We start from the raw sequence: 15,346 nt of genomic DNA, 5'->3' as shown, positions 1-15,346 counted from the left end.
GTCTCTTTGGAGTGCTTTGGAGCGCAGATCTTTTTGAAAAAGCCAGAACTCCCTCCCCATATTCAATACATTGATGGGTAATGAAGCAGAGAAGTCCTCTTCTTCCCCCAATGACTCAAAGGCTTTGGAATCTGGCAAAACTGGATTCAAATCCCAGCTCTGACCACCTACTACCCTTGTGTGATCTTAAGGCTCTTGACCACACTTTCCTCACCCATAAAATGGATGCAATGATGGAAGTCCATGCAGAGAGTTCTTGTAAGGGTTGAAGGAGGCCTGGACTGGATCTCACTTCATAGTTTAGGTACATCTTACCTGTGGTTATAATGAAGACTGTTATGATGGTGGTTGGCCATGCACTAGCCACTGGGGTGTGTGCTTTAAAAACGTGTTGTCACTTATTCATCACACAACGCTAGAGGTAGTACTAGGAATATCTTCATTTAATGGATGAGGGAGCTGAGTCCCGGAATAATCACTGTTGCTACTGTTTGTATTCCTGATGACAGTCCTAGATCCTGCACATGCATTGAAGATGCCTCCCTCTGAGGGGATCAGTGGAGCTGATGATTCTCCGAAAGGAAACAACCTGATCTCACATTTAGAAGGCTGTTTCCAACTCTGTTGGTTACTGGGAGGATGGGTTCCCCATATTCAATGGGAGGTCAGAATCACATCCGTAACCTGCCAGTGACATTTCATGACCTCCCTACGACTTGACTCCGGCACTCGGGCCACAAGAACATGCAAGACCTTGCTCTTTCATGATCCTTGCTCACTGTTCCTTTTCGTTTTGTGTCCGGCAGGCAACTCTCCATCCGATGAGTCAGAGGAGCGGGAAAGAGACCCCAAGGTGCTGACGTTCCCAGAATACATCGCCAGCCTGTCAGAGTCTGGCACCAAGCGCATGGCAGCTGGGGTCCGCATGGAGTGCCAGAGCAAGGGACGATGCCCCTCATCCTGCCCCCTGTGTCATGTGACATCCAGCCCTGACACTCCTGCTGAGCCAGTTCTGCTGGAGGTGACCAGAGCAGCCCCCATCTATGAACTGGTGACCAACAACCAGACCCAGAGGGTAAGAGGCCTGGGACCCTTGACTCTGGGAGGCCTGAGCAACAACAGAGGGCTTTCCAGATGGCCTGGGGGGTGACAGGGTGTAGTTGAGCTCCCTGCTAGAATATGGATAGTGAGACTTTTTGTTGAGCTAATCCAGGCACATTATTTGTTTAGATTTACATGTTTGCATATGAAATCAAATCAGTGCATCCACAACACCCATGGTAATGAGTCAGGAGTCACAACTCAGCATTAGGGTAGGTCCTTGAGCAACAAGGGCTGGAAAGAAAAAGGTGGAGAGGGAGGCACGGCATTCGTAGTCACTAAAGGCCTTGTTCAGAAAGCCTTAGGGGACAGTCATGAGAGGAGGCTCAGCTCCCCTAACAGATCCTGAGCCTGCACCAGCTGCGAGGTTAGGAGGAGTGCATCAGGCCCAGGTCCCGAAGGGAAGGGTCTGGTCTTAGCCTGGAGGGGATGGTTTTCTGCCCGTCACTTTGACTCTCAGAACAAAGACTATAAAACACCACATCCATGCAAATCTTCCGCCTCAAATAATGCTACTAGATCATGACATTTCCCAGCAGCACCCCCTTTCCCTCTGCGGCTCCCTTTCCAAAGGTGCTGCGAGAAAACGAATGGACCCAAAGGGATAAGCTGGAGACATGTGGCTTAGCTCATCTCCTAGCTCTCTGATCTCCTCAAGGACAGACAGAACAGAGTGGGTCAAACACACAACAGCAACGGTGATGACGATGACAAGAATAAAAACACGAAAGCTCAGGGTGTGGGACTTTTGAGACTACAGGCAAAGGTGGCCTTGGGGACAAGACTTAGTAGAGTCAGAGCAGAGAGCTGCTTGCCTGCCTGAGAGGTGTGTCCATCGAGGTGGGGCCATAATTGCTTTCTCTGTCCTCCTTTAAGGGACACCTGGCGTATCATGTTGTTTCATAGGTGATGCTCGGACCAACAAGGACAGATTTTGCACACGTGGGCTTCCCTCACCTTTCCGCCTCTGCCACAGACATTTCACTGAGTGTTTGAAGACAAGGTTTCTCAAAAGAATAAATGGTTCCTTTGGCCTATGAATTCCTCTTCAGTCTGGTAGAAGTGACTGGGGAGGAGGAGTTGGAGAGAAAGGCCCACGAGAGGGGGGTTTACAGGGATGATGAGGAGGAGGGGTTGGTGTCACTGTGGAGACCCAAAGCTGCGGTGGCTTTAACCCAGCGCCCTTACCTGTCTTTTGTGAGCACCCAAGGCTGCTGGTGCCCCAGGATCACCTGTGCACTTGCCTGGGAACAGCAGAGGCAGAGAGCACACTCCCAGCCCTGTGCTGCGGGGCAAGGCGTGCAAAGCTGCAGAATAAGGAAGAGCCTGGTGGGAGAGGAGGACAGAGATTCATGGCTTCCTGCAGGGGCGTCATGAGCATGATGGGGAAGCTAGAGGAATCTGTCTTCATCATCCCCCTCTCTGGATCTCCTACTTGCCACATCTTGGCCCCTCCCTGTCTCCCTGCACTGGTTTCACGAGAGTGGTTGGGAGATACCAGGCATCTGGCCGTATTTTGAATATTTTAATTTCTAAACGCACAGACAAGGTGGCCGAATAAGTTCAGTCACCATCACGTATTTGTTCTTTCTCATTCCTCAGACGCACTCTTTCTTTTCTGCTCATTCTCTCTACTCCTCTGCTTTTCCTTCCAATTTTCTCTTTCTCCCAAAGAATGAGGATGTGGAGTGTAGAAGCAAAGGAGGGGGTGGGGGTGCTAAGTCACAAAACCTGTAAGTCAGCGTGTGTTCTTATCCCTACCTCTCTGGCTTGTCTGGAACCAATTTTCTAACCTCTCTTGGTCTCCTTGGCCTCCTTCTCTGGGACCAATCTATGATGCCATATTTCAGTCTGTGATTAGAAACAGCCCAGAAACCAGGAGGTGGAGCCGTATAACCCACCAGGTGTCCCAGACCCAACGAACTTGAACTTACCATCTTCCACCCCAAACAGCACAAACATTGTGCTTCAATCTCAGTGAATGGGATTCTCTTCTACCAAGTTGCCCCAAATGGAGACCAAGTTTGCTTCCTTTTCTTGTCACTCCCTGACATCTGTGTATCACCAGGGATCACAGATATCTTGAATCCAGGGGTGTCTGGGTGGCTCAGTCGCTTGAGCGTCCAGACTTCGGCTGGGGTCATGACCTCGCAGTCTGTGAGTTCGAGCCCCGCGTCGGGCTCTGTGCTGACAGCTCAGAGCCTCGAGCCTGCTTCCGATTCTGTCTCTCCCTCTTTCTCTCTGCCCCTCCCCTGCTCATGCTCTGTCAACCTCTGTCTCAAAAATAAATAAAAACATTTTTTTTCGGGGTGCCTGGGTGGCTCGGTCGGTTGAGTGTCCGACTTTAGCTCAGGTCACGATCTCACGGTCTGTGAGTTCGAGCCCCGTGTCGGGCTCTGGGCTGATGGCCCAGAGCCTGGAGCCTGCTTCCGATTCTGTGTCTCCCTCTCTCTCTGCTTCTCTCCCGTTCATGCTCTGTCTCTCTCTGTCTCAAAAATAAATAAACGTTAAAAAAAATTTTTTTTAATAAATAAATAAATAAAAACATTTTTAAAAGTTTAAAAAAAGAGACAAATACCTTGAATTCATTCTCTTGTTACTGTACCCCCATCACAGCCTAACTATTTCAGTCATGCACTGTAACATCAGGCCGCCATCTTGTTACAGTAACCTCTTGCTGGTTTTCCTGTGAGACCAGTCAGAGTTTTCTCTCTGATGTGGATATCTGGTCCTACTGCAGCAAGATAATTCAGTGGTTCTGCAGAATCTGTTACATACAATCTAAAATCCTTAGCATGTCATTATAAGGACCCTTCATTGTCCCAACGGTGTCTTCACTTACACGGTTAGGGTGTACCCACTCTATACTTTATGTTCTATCCTCCAAATTTTAACTCTTTGTACCTCCTTAAACACATTTTCTGTTGTGCATCTAGCCCTTCACACTTGTCACTCTCCCTCCCAGGAATGGCTTGTCATACATTTCTGTCACTGGCAAACTCCTGCTGTGAAGTGTTTCCAGGTTTCAGCTCAAGCATCACCCGCTGTGACAAGCCTTCCCTTGTTCTCCGAGGCCAACCCATGTGCCTTCACGGCACATTGTCTGTATCCATACATCTTCTGGAACGCGTATCACCTCCTATCACAAGTGTTCACATGGTTCACTCTCCTGGAGACCCTGAGAAGCACTTGTTCTTCTGTGGCGAGTTGTAGTGGACACATAGTGAGCACTTTGCTGAATCAATGAATGAAATGAATAAATGGAGGAATGAAGGGACCGGTGAACTTGGCTCAAAAGTTCAGCTGCTTTCCTTAGAACAAAATAATAACAAAAATGGGAAAATCCCATTTCTTTTCTGGAATCAGGATTAAATCTCATAACAAATGAGGACTCCCCAGGCGATGCCTGACACACTGCAGATACTAAGAAAAACGTTAATTTTTTTCCCCTTCCTTTCCAAAAGGCCTTCTTCTTGATTCCTCTCTTCTACCCTGTCCTGCCTTCTCAGCTAGCTATGGCCCAGGATTGAGGGAGTCAGAACTCATGGAATTGTGCAAGTCAAAAGTGGAAAGTTAAAGCTTTTGAAGAAATGTTTGTTGTCATAAGTGTTGGTCCTTACTCCTTTGGGTTGGAAATCTGATAATGTTGTTCCCCTATTTAAAACACTTTAATGGGGCACCTCAGTGGCTCAGCCAGTGAGTGTGTGACTCTTGATTTCAGCTCAGATCATGATCTCATGGTTCATGAGCCCCGCATCAAGCTCTGCACTGTCAGTGTGGAGCCTGCTTAGGATTCTCTCTCTCTCTCTGTCTCTGTCTGTCTCTCTCTCTCTCCCCTCCCTCTCTCACTCTCAAAAATTAATAAAGTAAACTTAAAAAAAAAGCGGGGGGTGGTGCCTTGGTGGCTCAGTCAGTTAATTGTCTGACTCTTGATCTCGGCTCAGGTCATGATCTCACAGTTCATGAGATCGAGCCCCAAGTCTGGCTTTGTGCTTACAGGATGGAGCGTTCTTGGGACTGTCTGTCTCTCCCTCTCTCTCTGCCCCTCACCCACTCTTTCTCTCTCAAAAATAAATAACCATAAAAAATAACCACTTTAATGGCTTGCGGCTGCCCTCAGACTGTGACACTGCCCCTCACCATGGCCCACACGACCTCTGTAACACGCCCCACCCCTTCCTATTTGCTGAGAACCTCTTCCCCCTTCACTTTGTCTCTTAGAGCCAGAGCAACCTTTTCTCCGTTGATTTTAGAGGTCAAGTTTCATCCAGGCTGAAGTCTTCTTAATATTGGTTTTTCCACCTGGAACACTTCCCCATCTTTTGTAACCAGACTCCTGATCTGTCCCTCCAAGTTCAATAAAAACACATCCTCAGGGAGGCTTTCCCAAACTCCTCTGTGAGACCGGCCGCCCTCCTTGTCCCTCCTGCCACATTTCACCCTTTTCCGTTGGAGTCCCCACCACCCAGTTGTAGTTATTTGGCTACTTATGTAACTTGTGCTTGTTTATTCTTTTGCTGCAAGATTTATGTGGGCAGAGACTGTATAGGTCTTACGCATCACTGTATCCTTAACGCCAAGCACAGGAAACACCCCCACAGGTGCTTAGCTAGTAATTGTTGATGGAAGACTGTAAACGGGCAGCCACAATTTCCTCTCTATTCTACCAATCTCAATGAAAGTCTGTTTTCTTAGTTTAGAAAAGTATACTTTTGATTTGAATTTGGTTCAGGCAGGCAGAGCAGAAAGTGAGCACCTACCGTGCGCCCGGCTTCATGCTGGGAACTGGCAGATCCAGCGTTTATGAAGACAGCTTTGCTAGAAAGAGCCTGAGATGTAGCATGGGTCACCTTGAGCTCAGGTTCTGTCACTGCCCCCATTCACTAGCCCGTGACCCTGAGCAGCTCACCTCACCTCTTTGACTCTAAGTGTCCTCCACTGTCAATCATAACCATTTTCCAAGGAGCTCAAACTAAAGTGTTAGCCCTACAAGGGCCTTGAGATTCTAAAACTGCACACATATTATAGTGATACTCAGGAATTGGCCCCTCCTCCCTAGACGCTCCCAACCTGAGGGATTGGGATGAGGAAGATCAATATTGACCCTTATTTTCAACTATGTCAAGTTCTGAAGCAACGTAACTTGGGATACTGGCTTTCAGCGTGGGCGTTTTGATTTTTGTAGGGCTTTCTCTCTCTCTCTTTTTTTTCTTCTTCTTCTCCTCTTTTTTTTTCTCCTTTTCCTTCCTTCTTTCTTTCCTTTCTCCCTCCCACCGCCCCCCCCCGTCTCTTTCTTTCAGTTTCTTGGCCCCAAATTTTCCATGTGGGTTTGGTAAGAGCGGGTCAGAGAGAAGAGACTCACAGGAAAAGCGGCGGCTGCAATAGATGGGCTGACCCAGAGAGAAAGCTGACCTTGGCCAGCTTGGCCAGCCATGTGCCATGCGGCCAGCCTCCCCCTCTGCCCATCCCTGGCCTGGGGTTGAGGCAGCAGCACCCCGCTGAGGGGTCAGTGCCCGTCAGGATCTGCTTCCTCGCCAGAGAATTGCCCCATCTCAAGTTCTGCTCCTTGACTGGTCTAATTTTATCCTTTTGTGCTTTCATTTAATAGTGAATATCTGCTATGAAAACACTGTATATAAAGAATTGTTCTAGGCTCTGCGGCATTTATAAGCTTCCCCATAAGACCCCACTCTGTCATTCAAACACAATAATAATTGCTGACATTTATTGATGACTGCTGTGTACTATTTATATGCGACTAGTGCGTGCATAGCACAAGTACTATGCTATGCCCTTTGGCGTATATTATTTCATGTGATCATCACAACCCTGTAAGGAAAGTGCTGTTTGTCTCCCGTCTTTCCAGTGAGGAAACATTTATGCAGTTGGCCCAAGGTCCCACGGCAGTGATTGGCAGAGCCGAAGTCCGCACCCAGAGCAGACAGCTCTGGAGCCCGGTTCTTAGCGTGTCGGCCACACTTTCTGCCCTCTACCAGGAGAGAGAGGCCTCACACACAATCACAACCCAAGGCAGAACTGTGTAATTATTGTACGTGGGGTACAAGGTGTGCTGAAGGAATGAGGAAGCCATGCTGGGCAGGGTGCAGAGGCCACACAAGGAGGCACAGAGAGGCATTTGAGAAAGGGCCAAGGACCTCAGGGCAGAGGAAAGGGAGGTAAGGGCAGTGTATGGGACAGAGGTTACTGTCGCTAGGGACCCGGATGTGGAATGATGGCTGGAGTAGGAGGGAGAAGTAAGACTTGCTTCCAAAGCGACAGCCCTTCACCTGTCACATTAATGAGAGAGAGGCACCCTACAGGTCCTGCGAGGTCTGGCTTCCCAGAAACGGTGTCCAGGGATTAGGAATTTTAGCTCAAAAAATGGTGAGGCGGTGCCACAGCCTACTGCCTGGATATTATTTAGAACCAAGCAGAGCCCTGGCGCGCCTGGGTGGCTCAGTTGGTTAAGTGTCCGACTCTGGCTCGGGTCATGATCTCTCGGCGTTGGGCTGTATGCTGACAGCTCGGAGCCTGCTTTTGGCTCTCTGTCTGTCTGTCTCTCTCTCTCTCTGCCCCTCCCCTACTCGTGTGCTCTCTCTCTCTCTCCCTCACTCTCAAATATAAATAAATGAACGTTTTTAAAAATGCAAAAACCAAAGAAGCAGACGGAGCCTCGATTCTGTCTCTCGACTGTGGTGGCCCAGCCCCGACTCCTGGACGCTCACTCTCTCCCCTGCCCTCTCTTGCAGCTCTTGCAGGAGGCCACCATGAGCTCCCTGTGGTGCTCAGGGACTGGAGACGTCATCGAGGACTGGTGTCGATGTGACTCCACCGCTTTTGGAGCTGATGGACTCCCCACCTGTGCGCCTCTCCCACAGCCTGTGTACGATTCCCCTTCTCTGCCTCTGTTGCATGCACGCCTCCGCACGCTTCTGCACACGTAGATTACAGAGGGTCCACTGTGTGCAAAGCAGTAGGCTGGGTGCTGGGTAAGAAAACCGCGAGGCAGTACCTGCCCTCGGCGAGCTTTCCGTCTTCCGGGGGAGGCAGGCACACAGAGAAGCTGTAGGTAGAAGACAGACAATAAGAGTTCTATGAGTTCTATGAGACGTTTCAGCCAAGTGTGAAAGGGAACGGTCAAGTCTGAATTTGGGGAATGGTGAAGCCTTCATGAAGGAGGTGGCCCTTGAATCTCTCCCTGAAGGTGGAGGGGGTAGGACAGCACGTGCAGATCAGAGGATAAAGTGGTATCGAAAAGGAGGAAGTGAGAGGCCTGTAGCGAGCCGCTAACTAGGCCAAGGATGCCCTGGGTGGCGGCACCGTGTGGAGCCATTAGGTACTGTTATCACTTTCATTTAAGAGATAAGGAAATGCATTCAGATGGACTGAATTTTTCCAAGGTCACTGAGCAGGAAGCAGAACCACCACCTAAGAAGCTGGGATCTCAGCTGCGATAGTGTGGGGAGGATAGGATAGAAAGATGACTTTAGGTAGAACCAGCAGGGGGCAGTGGGTGACTTGTTGGTGGGAGGGGGAAAGAGGGATGAGTTGAGAATGGATGTTAAGACTCCTGCCCCTGTGGCTGGGAAGATGAATAGGCCACAGCTGAAAAAAGAAGCAGGCTTGAGGAGGAGGCTGTGTTCGTGTGGACCCGTCTTGGGGTTCTGTCAGGGCAGTCCTAATGGAGATAGATGTTCAGTGGTCAGAGGGAAAGACAGTCTGGAGCTCTGTAGAAAATATAGACACTAGGGGGCGCCTGGGTGGCTCAGTCGTTTAAGCACCCGACTTTTTCGGCTCAGGTCATGATCCCACGGTGTGTGGGTTCAAGCCGCACGTCGGGCTCTGCGGTGACAGTTCAGAGCCTGGAGCCTGCTTCGGATTCTGCGCCTCCCATTCTCTCTCTGCCCCTCCCAGACTAGTGTGCTCTCTCTCTCTCTCTCTCAAAATAAATAAACACTTTTAAAAAAAGATAGGCACTAAAGATAAGATTTAAATCAACCCCAAAGAAATGAGAGATGCAACCACAGCTATGAGAAGGGCTGCTCCAGAGTAAGTATAAACTGGGAAGAGGAGAGTTGGGGATGAGCATCAGGGGGTATGTGCCTTTGAGGAGTGAACAGAGTACAGAGGGCTTCTAGGGTGGTTCACGGTGAACATGTCCAATTTCTTTGCCCTCAGGGGAAGGCTGAACAGAACTGGTGAAATTCCAGTAAAGGGCCTGAGGCAGGAACCGCCTTAGCCTCTACTGTGGCATCTGCCCTGGAAGTGAAGCACAGACATATGGTGTCTAATAAAGAGTGCTGGCAGGAACAGCCGGACCTGCGTGGCCCCGTGGGTTGGTGAGGCAGAGAAAGCCCAAAGGGAGGATCAGGACCAGCGGGAACAGGAGGGCCGAGTCAGCAAGAGCGAGCCGGCAGGAGGAAACCAGCAAGTGGGGGGCTGGTTCTGTTGGACGCTGCCCTCTGGCCTGTTGCATGGGAGCACAGGTGGGCATTACCAACGGGCCAGGATGAGCAAGAAGAGAACCGAGAAGGAGGAGGACACAACAGTAGACGGTCAGTACAGACCAATGTTGTCTACACGACCTCTCTCTAAGGGTAGTTTTAGATACACCGGCCCTTCGTTTCTTGCTCTTTATGGCCGTGACTTGGACCTCTTGAGTCAAAAGAGAATCAAGCTCATTGTCAGTAGAAGTCCTTTCTTTTGGTATAAAGGGGGCCACTGGAAGCAGATGATGCTTCTGGATGGATTCACCAACTAAGAAAATTACCTTTGACACAACACTGAAGCCGCCAAATAGCTATCACTAGGTGGACACAAGAGCCAACCATTGGTGTCTTAGGGCTGATTTTTTTCTCCAAACCTGTGTTTACTATATGTCATCGCTAAAGATCAAATTGGGCTAACTTTCCATAAGCAGAGGTTCCATAAGCAGGAACCTCTATTAAGGACTTCACTTCTTGTGTCAACTTTAATCACTTCTTTAGTGGCAGACGTTAGTTTCTTTGATGTTGACTGGTCATTGGAAATAGAAATGCACTCTGGTTTTACACGAGTCTCTGTAATCACGCACGCTATTTTTCAGGAGAGGGGGGCTTCAGTCCATATTTTCAAAGAATCTGAGTTCTCAGAAAGGCTTAGTTACTCACTTAAGCTTCCTAATGCTTTTTCTTCAAAATAGCACTCTGCATATGACTCTAATTAATGAATTTGTCAATATCTGCACTGTTTTGGGTCTATTCCATCTTTAATGTCATATGCAAACTATGAGCTCCTTCATAGTAAGCCACTAAAGAGCATGTGTTTTGCATTATTTTCCCACTGGTTAAATTCCTTGCTATTGCTCCCATAGCTTCCCATGATTTCTTCTTAAAGTTCTTATCACACATTATTATAAGCACATGTATAGTTGTCTATTGACCACTCCCCTGCATCTTTAGCCCCAAAGTCATTCTTACAATAGGTGTTTAACAAATATTTGCTGAATTGAAATTGACTTTTGCTTTAGTGTGCTCCATCCACAGCACCTTGCGCAGTGATCCCTGAGACCAGTGACAGGCATCTGTGACCTGAGTAGAGACCAGAGGACGATGATTGTGGGAGGTTGTGAGATATGGGACCCGAGGCCAAGGGTGAATGGCAGGGATGCATGTGAAGGAGGGAGACTGGAGTGAACAGGAACTGGGAACATCCCCAGAAACCCGTGGTCTAGGAAGAAACAGGGAATTGGAAGCTAGTGAGAAATGTGAGACACACATACAAAGTCAGAACAAGGCAGCAAATTGAAACCACGGGGACCATTAGGAGATCCATACCACCAAATGTCAATAATGTGTCTTGAGTACAAAGAGGTATGAGATGGGAAGGCAAAAGAGTGGCCAAAATAGACAATTTGCATGGAAGGAGGAGACTATGAACTGGAAAAAGCAAAGAAATACTGGAGTTGGGAATCAGGATATTCAAAGAAACCCGAGAGCAAAGAAAGAAACTGAAATCAGAGTTTGCAGACACAGGACATCACCCCGAAGAGAACTTATTAACATGTTGTCACATCTCTCTTGTCCAGTAAAGCCCCCATGTGTGTTGCCTCCACACCGAGCCTGTTGCAAAGCCTGGCCAGCAGATCCATAGCAAGGATGGAAGCCAGCGTTCCCCCCAACAGGGCAGATCCTGGTAACACTATGGAAACTGAGCTGATCATGGCCTTGTTAATGCAGGGCTCTCCAAGACACCACCTTCACTGAGCCTTCGTATGAGCTTTTTTAAGCACATTTTCCTATTTTCAAGAGCAAATCCAGAAACTGTATTTCCAAGCCATATAAAGGGCCACCCCGAAAGCCCTATCCATTGACCCTATAAGCCCTATCCATTGACCCTGTAAGATGCAGGGGTTCATTCATTTTTGAGTCACTTACTTACAAATATAGGTTGAGTTCCTAACCTGTAACAGGCACTTAGAGTAATAAAATGTAGATTTCCGGGATCTTCAAGAACCATTGGTCTCTAGTGAAGGAGACAGGCGCTCAGAGAGATCATTGTAGCAGTTGGTTAAGAAAGGTTAGAAGGAAGACTTCAGGGTGTAACAGTTGAGAAGATGGCCAGTATCAGAAAAAAATTGAAGGTATCAACAGGGACCCCATGTGTTGTTTCTTTCTGTATGCACTCAGGCTGAGACTCTCCACGGTTCACGAGCCCAGCAGCACCCTTGTGGTCCTGGAGTGGGAACACTCAGAGCCTCCGATCGGGGTGCAGATTGTAGATTACCTCATCCGTCAAGAAAAGGTCACTGACAGGATGGACCACTCCAAAGTGGAGACAGGTGAGCATCTCTGACTTCGTGGGCTCATCTTGATCCATTGGTGAAAAGAAGAGAGAAGAAAAACGCCCTGCCTCCTGGCCTTTGCTCCCAGTCCCCTGTGTCCCAGGGCAGTGCAGGAGGAGCGGGGACAAGCTAGAACAGCCATCTTGCCCACATAAGAGTTTTTGCATGGCGAGCTATCTGACAAAGTCTTGTTTTGATTTTGTTTTTCTTTTTGTTTATTACAGAGGTGTCCATTTCACTGCCTCTAGGCACACTCACAAAGAAACAACAATACAGTACACTGGTTATCCTAGCCCACAATTAGGAAACAATTCTGTGCTAACCACTGCCATGATTACAGAAAAAAAAAATTCCTTTGCTAATAACCCCCCTCCAGGCACAAGCATGTGCAAACAGATGTGCTTACCCCGTGTCTTGTCCTAAAGCAAACTCTGCTTTCCCAGGTCCAGCTAGAAGAGGGAAGTCTTAAAGAATGGGAAACGCCCCATGAGAAATGTTCCATGCCTTAGGATTTTGCTGCCTACACGTAGGGAAAGGTCAACATAAATCGTGCCTAAGACTTACGCGTGAGTGTGGTTGCCAATGGGAGAGTGGCATCCACAGTCCGACTCAGGGTACATGGCTTCTTTTGAAACCATCACTCGGGCTGAGAGACCTATGCCGTGCCTTCGGGTGTGGAGAATGTCTCTTGCTTCCCCGAAGGCTCTTTTCCTGCTGTGTACAGGTACTGCAAAGGTCTGGCAGTGACCACTGACCACAGCAGCTGTTCTCTGCCCTCGCCAAGAACATTTCATAAAAGAGCTCACAGATGGGGTATGCATGTCTTGCATCCGGAGTTGTATCTGCATTCACTCTGGACAAACGGCTCTAAATTGACGAAACACGAAACAGAAGAGCCAATTCCTTCTAGGTCTTTTTTCTCTGCAGCAATTCGAGAAGACTGGGGACCAAGCAGTGTTAATGTTAAGTTCTCATTGAACTGACGCCATGCCCTCACCGCTTGGCCGTTGTTGTTTCTCATGGCCTTTTCCGTTCCTTCCCCCTGGGCAGAAACGGTGCTGAGCTTTGTGGACGACATCATCTCTGGAGCCAAGTCTCCTTGTGCCATGCCCTCTCAGGTGCCAGACAAGCAGCTTACCACCATCTCTCTGATCATTCGGTGCCTGGAACCGGACACCATCTACATGTGAGTGACACACATCCGCCTAGCGATTCTTTACCCTGAACGTCCTGAGGCTCTAAGCTCCTTCTGTTTTGTTGCTTGAGTTCCTTCAGAAACTTGGGGAAATATTTTGAGTTTCTCAAGTCCTCTCCCCATCGGCGTTATGGAGAGCTTTCTAGGGCCTGGAAAGGGAGGATGAAGAAAGACCGGATAGCCCCATCCTTCAGAGACTCTGCCACGCAGAGAGGACAGATACAAACAAGTCACTTTCATATCGGGTAGGAAGAAAGAAATGCTAGATGGGAGAACAAGGAACGTGTGGTAGAAGGCAAAAGGAAGGAATGGTGAATTCTGACTAGAGTGGACATCGTCTGACTTGGGTTGTGTACGATTTCCATAGGTAGAGTGATGTTGGAAAAGGCACAGCAGCCTAGGGAGCCAGCAAGGGCAAAAGCAAAGAGGCATGAAGGTGAGTAGCGAGTAGTCCCGTAGAGCAGAAGCAGATGGTGAGTAAAAGGGAATGGAAGAAAGTGAGTCCGGAAAAATAGAGTGAATGCTGTAAGTCAGGGGAGATTATTCATTTTGTTAGATGAAAGGTGTAGAATGCCAAGAACTCTGCTTTTTTTCTTTAAATTTTTTTTTTAATGTTTGTTTATTTTTGAGAGAGAGAGAGAGAGAGAGAGAGAGAGAAAGACCCAAGTGGGCGAGGGACAGAGAGCGAGGCAGACACAGAATCCGAAACAGGCTCCAGGCTCCGAGCTGTCAGCACAGAGCCTGATATGGGGCTCGAACCCATGGACAGCGAGATCATGGCCTGAGCCGAAGTCAGATGCTCAACTGACCTGAGCTGAAGTCGGAGGCTCAACCGACTGAGCCACCCAGGCGCCCCAAGAACTCTGCTTTTTTAGAAAGCTAGCTCTAGTGACTTTGAGAGAGTTTCTAGAGGTTAGAGATGGTCAGCACTTTTCTTCAATGGAAATACAGTGGACTTCTGTATCATGGCACTTGGAACAGCCCTGTGCTCTCAGGGAGCTCTTCCTCATTTTGCCCTGAGCTCCTGGAACAATTGTAAAATATTTGGTGAAGCAGAGACGTAAAAGACTCCAAAAGAGGGAGACATGGAAGGAGTGTAAGTCATGATGGGAAAATTGGCGGGGAGGGGGAGAGGCAGAATTCCTAGTGACGTCATTCTGGGACCTTTTGACCCCATCGGTATGAAAAACATGTAACAGTTTACAGATGAGGTCACAAGAATAGAGTCAGAGTAGCCAGAATAAATCATCTCCATTTCCACAGTTAAAGAATTCAGAGGTGAAAAGCCCTAGAAGTGTGAGTGGCATTGATTGCAAAATGAACTTAGATGCTCAGCCTGCATATCTTCAATCTAGGAAAAAGAGTAACCAGGGGGCCATACGAGTAAAGTACATAAAGACAAGGGATATTCTAGAGGAGCTGGGAAATACAGAGAGCCTACTTGTGATTCTTAGCGGCTCTCGCGCTGTTGGGCAGCACGAACCCTGTATGAGCAAAGCTTCTTAGCTTTAGGAGCAAAGATTAGGGAGGGTGGACCACCTCGCCTGCTGTCAAATGCCTCCAATTCGGTGAAACTGGAATTCTCATTTCTAACAAAGGCTCAATAATTCCTGCCACTAAGTCACAACTGTTAATTAGGAATTTTGAAATTCCTATGAGCCAGCCCTTACCCATCTTGGGACCCTCCTCATGTTGGCCTGACTGGGCCATATTTCCTGATCAAAGACCGGAGACCGATACCTTCTCCCACTCTGCTATCTTTGGGGAGCTTCCAGTATTGCTGTCTCGTAAAACACGAACTTTCTGTCAGTGTCCATTACCGGGGAAGTCAGAGACCCCGCCCCGGGGGGGGGGGGGGGTGGGTGGGGGGTGGTGGCGAGAGAAGGAGCAGCCAGCTCTGCGGCACTCCACTAGGTGGCGCTGCAGATCACGCGAAGAGGGCCGTGGAGGGCCCGGGAGAGTCGTTCCTCTCCGCAGAGGATCAGGAGGAGCCAGACCTTCAGTCCCTGTGCAAGGAGGGAGCCCTGGATTAGTTGTTGGAAACACTTGGCCCCTAGCCTGGTTTTGTTTTTAAGCACTAAGTAATTCTAAGCAAGATTGCAACTAAGTTTTCTGATCATTAAAATGGAGAGGTCAGCCTTCGTTTATGGAGTGCTTACTATGCGTGGGAGCCTCGGGGACCCTGTGAGGTCGGGGTTTTGCTCCCATTTTATAGTTGAGGAAAACAG

At 48.6% G+C, this 15,346-nt stretch overlaps 1 protein-coding gene across 3 annotated transcripts in view; it reads left to right on the top strand.

The window, feature by feature from the left end:
- The window catches only part of ASTN1 (astrotactin 1), a 301,517-nt gene that overhangs the window by 268,004 nt on the left and 18,167 nt on the right, over positions 1-15,346 (top strand). For 2 of the 3 annotated variants that reach the window (XM_042925143.1, XM_042925145.1), the window contains exons 17-20: positions 807-1,075; positions 7,851-7,984; positions 11,769-11,920; positions 12,974-13,109. In XM_042925143.1, coding sequence (XP_042781077.1) covers positions 807-1,075; positions 7,851-7,984; positions 11,769-11,920; positions 12,974-13,109 — 691 coding nt within the window. Of the gene's footprint in view, positions 1-806; positions 1,076-7,850; positions 7,985-11,768; positions 11,921-12,973; positions 13,110-13,485; positions 13,563-15,346 lie in introns of those variants that run through there. The other variant, XM_042925144.1, reaches the window with a different exon arrangement.

Source organism: Panthera leo, chromosome F3 (assembly GCF_018350215.1).
Source record: "Panthera leo isolate Ple1 chromosome F3, P.leo_Ple1_pat1.1, whole genome shotgun sequence".
Lineage (NCBI taxonomy): Eukaryota > Metazoa > Chordata > Mammalia > Carnivora > Felidae > Panthera > Panthera leo.
Note: the sequence above shows the minus strand (reverse complement) of the source record. Positions and strands in the feature narration are given on the sequence as shown.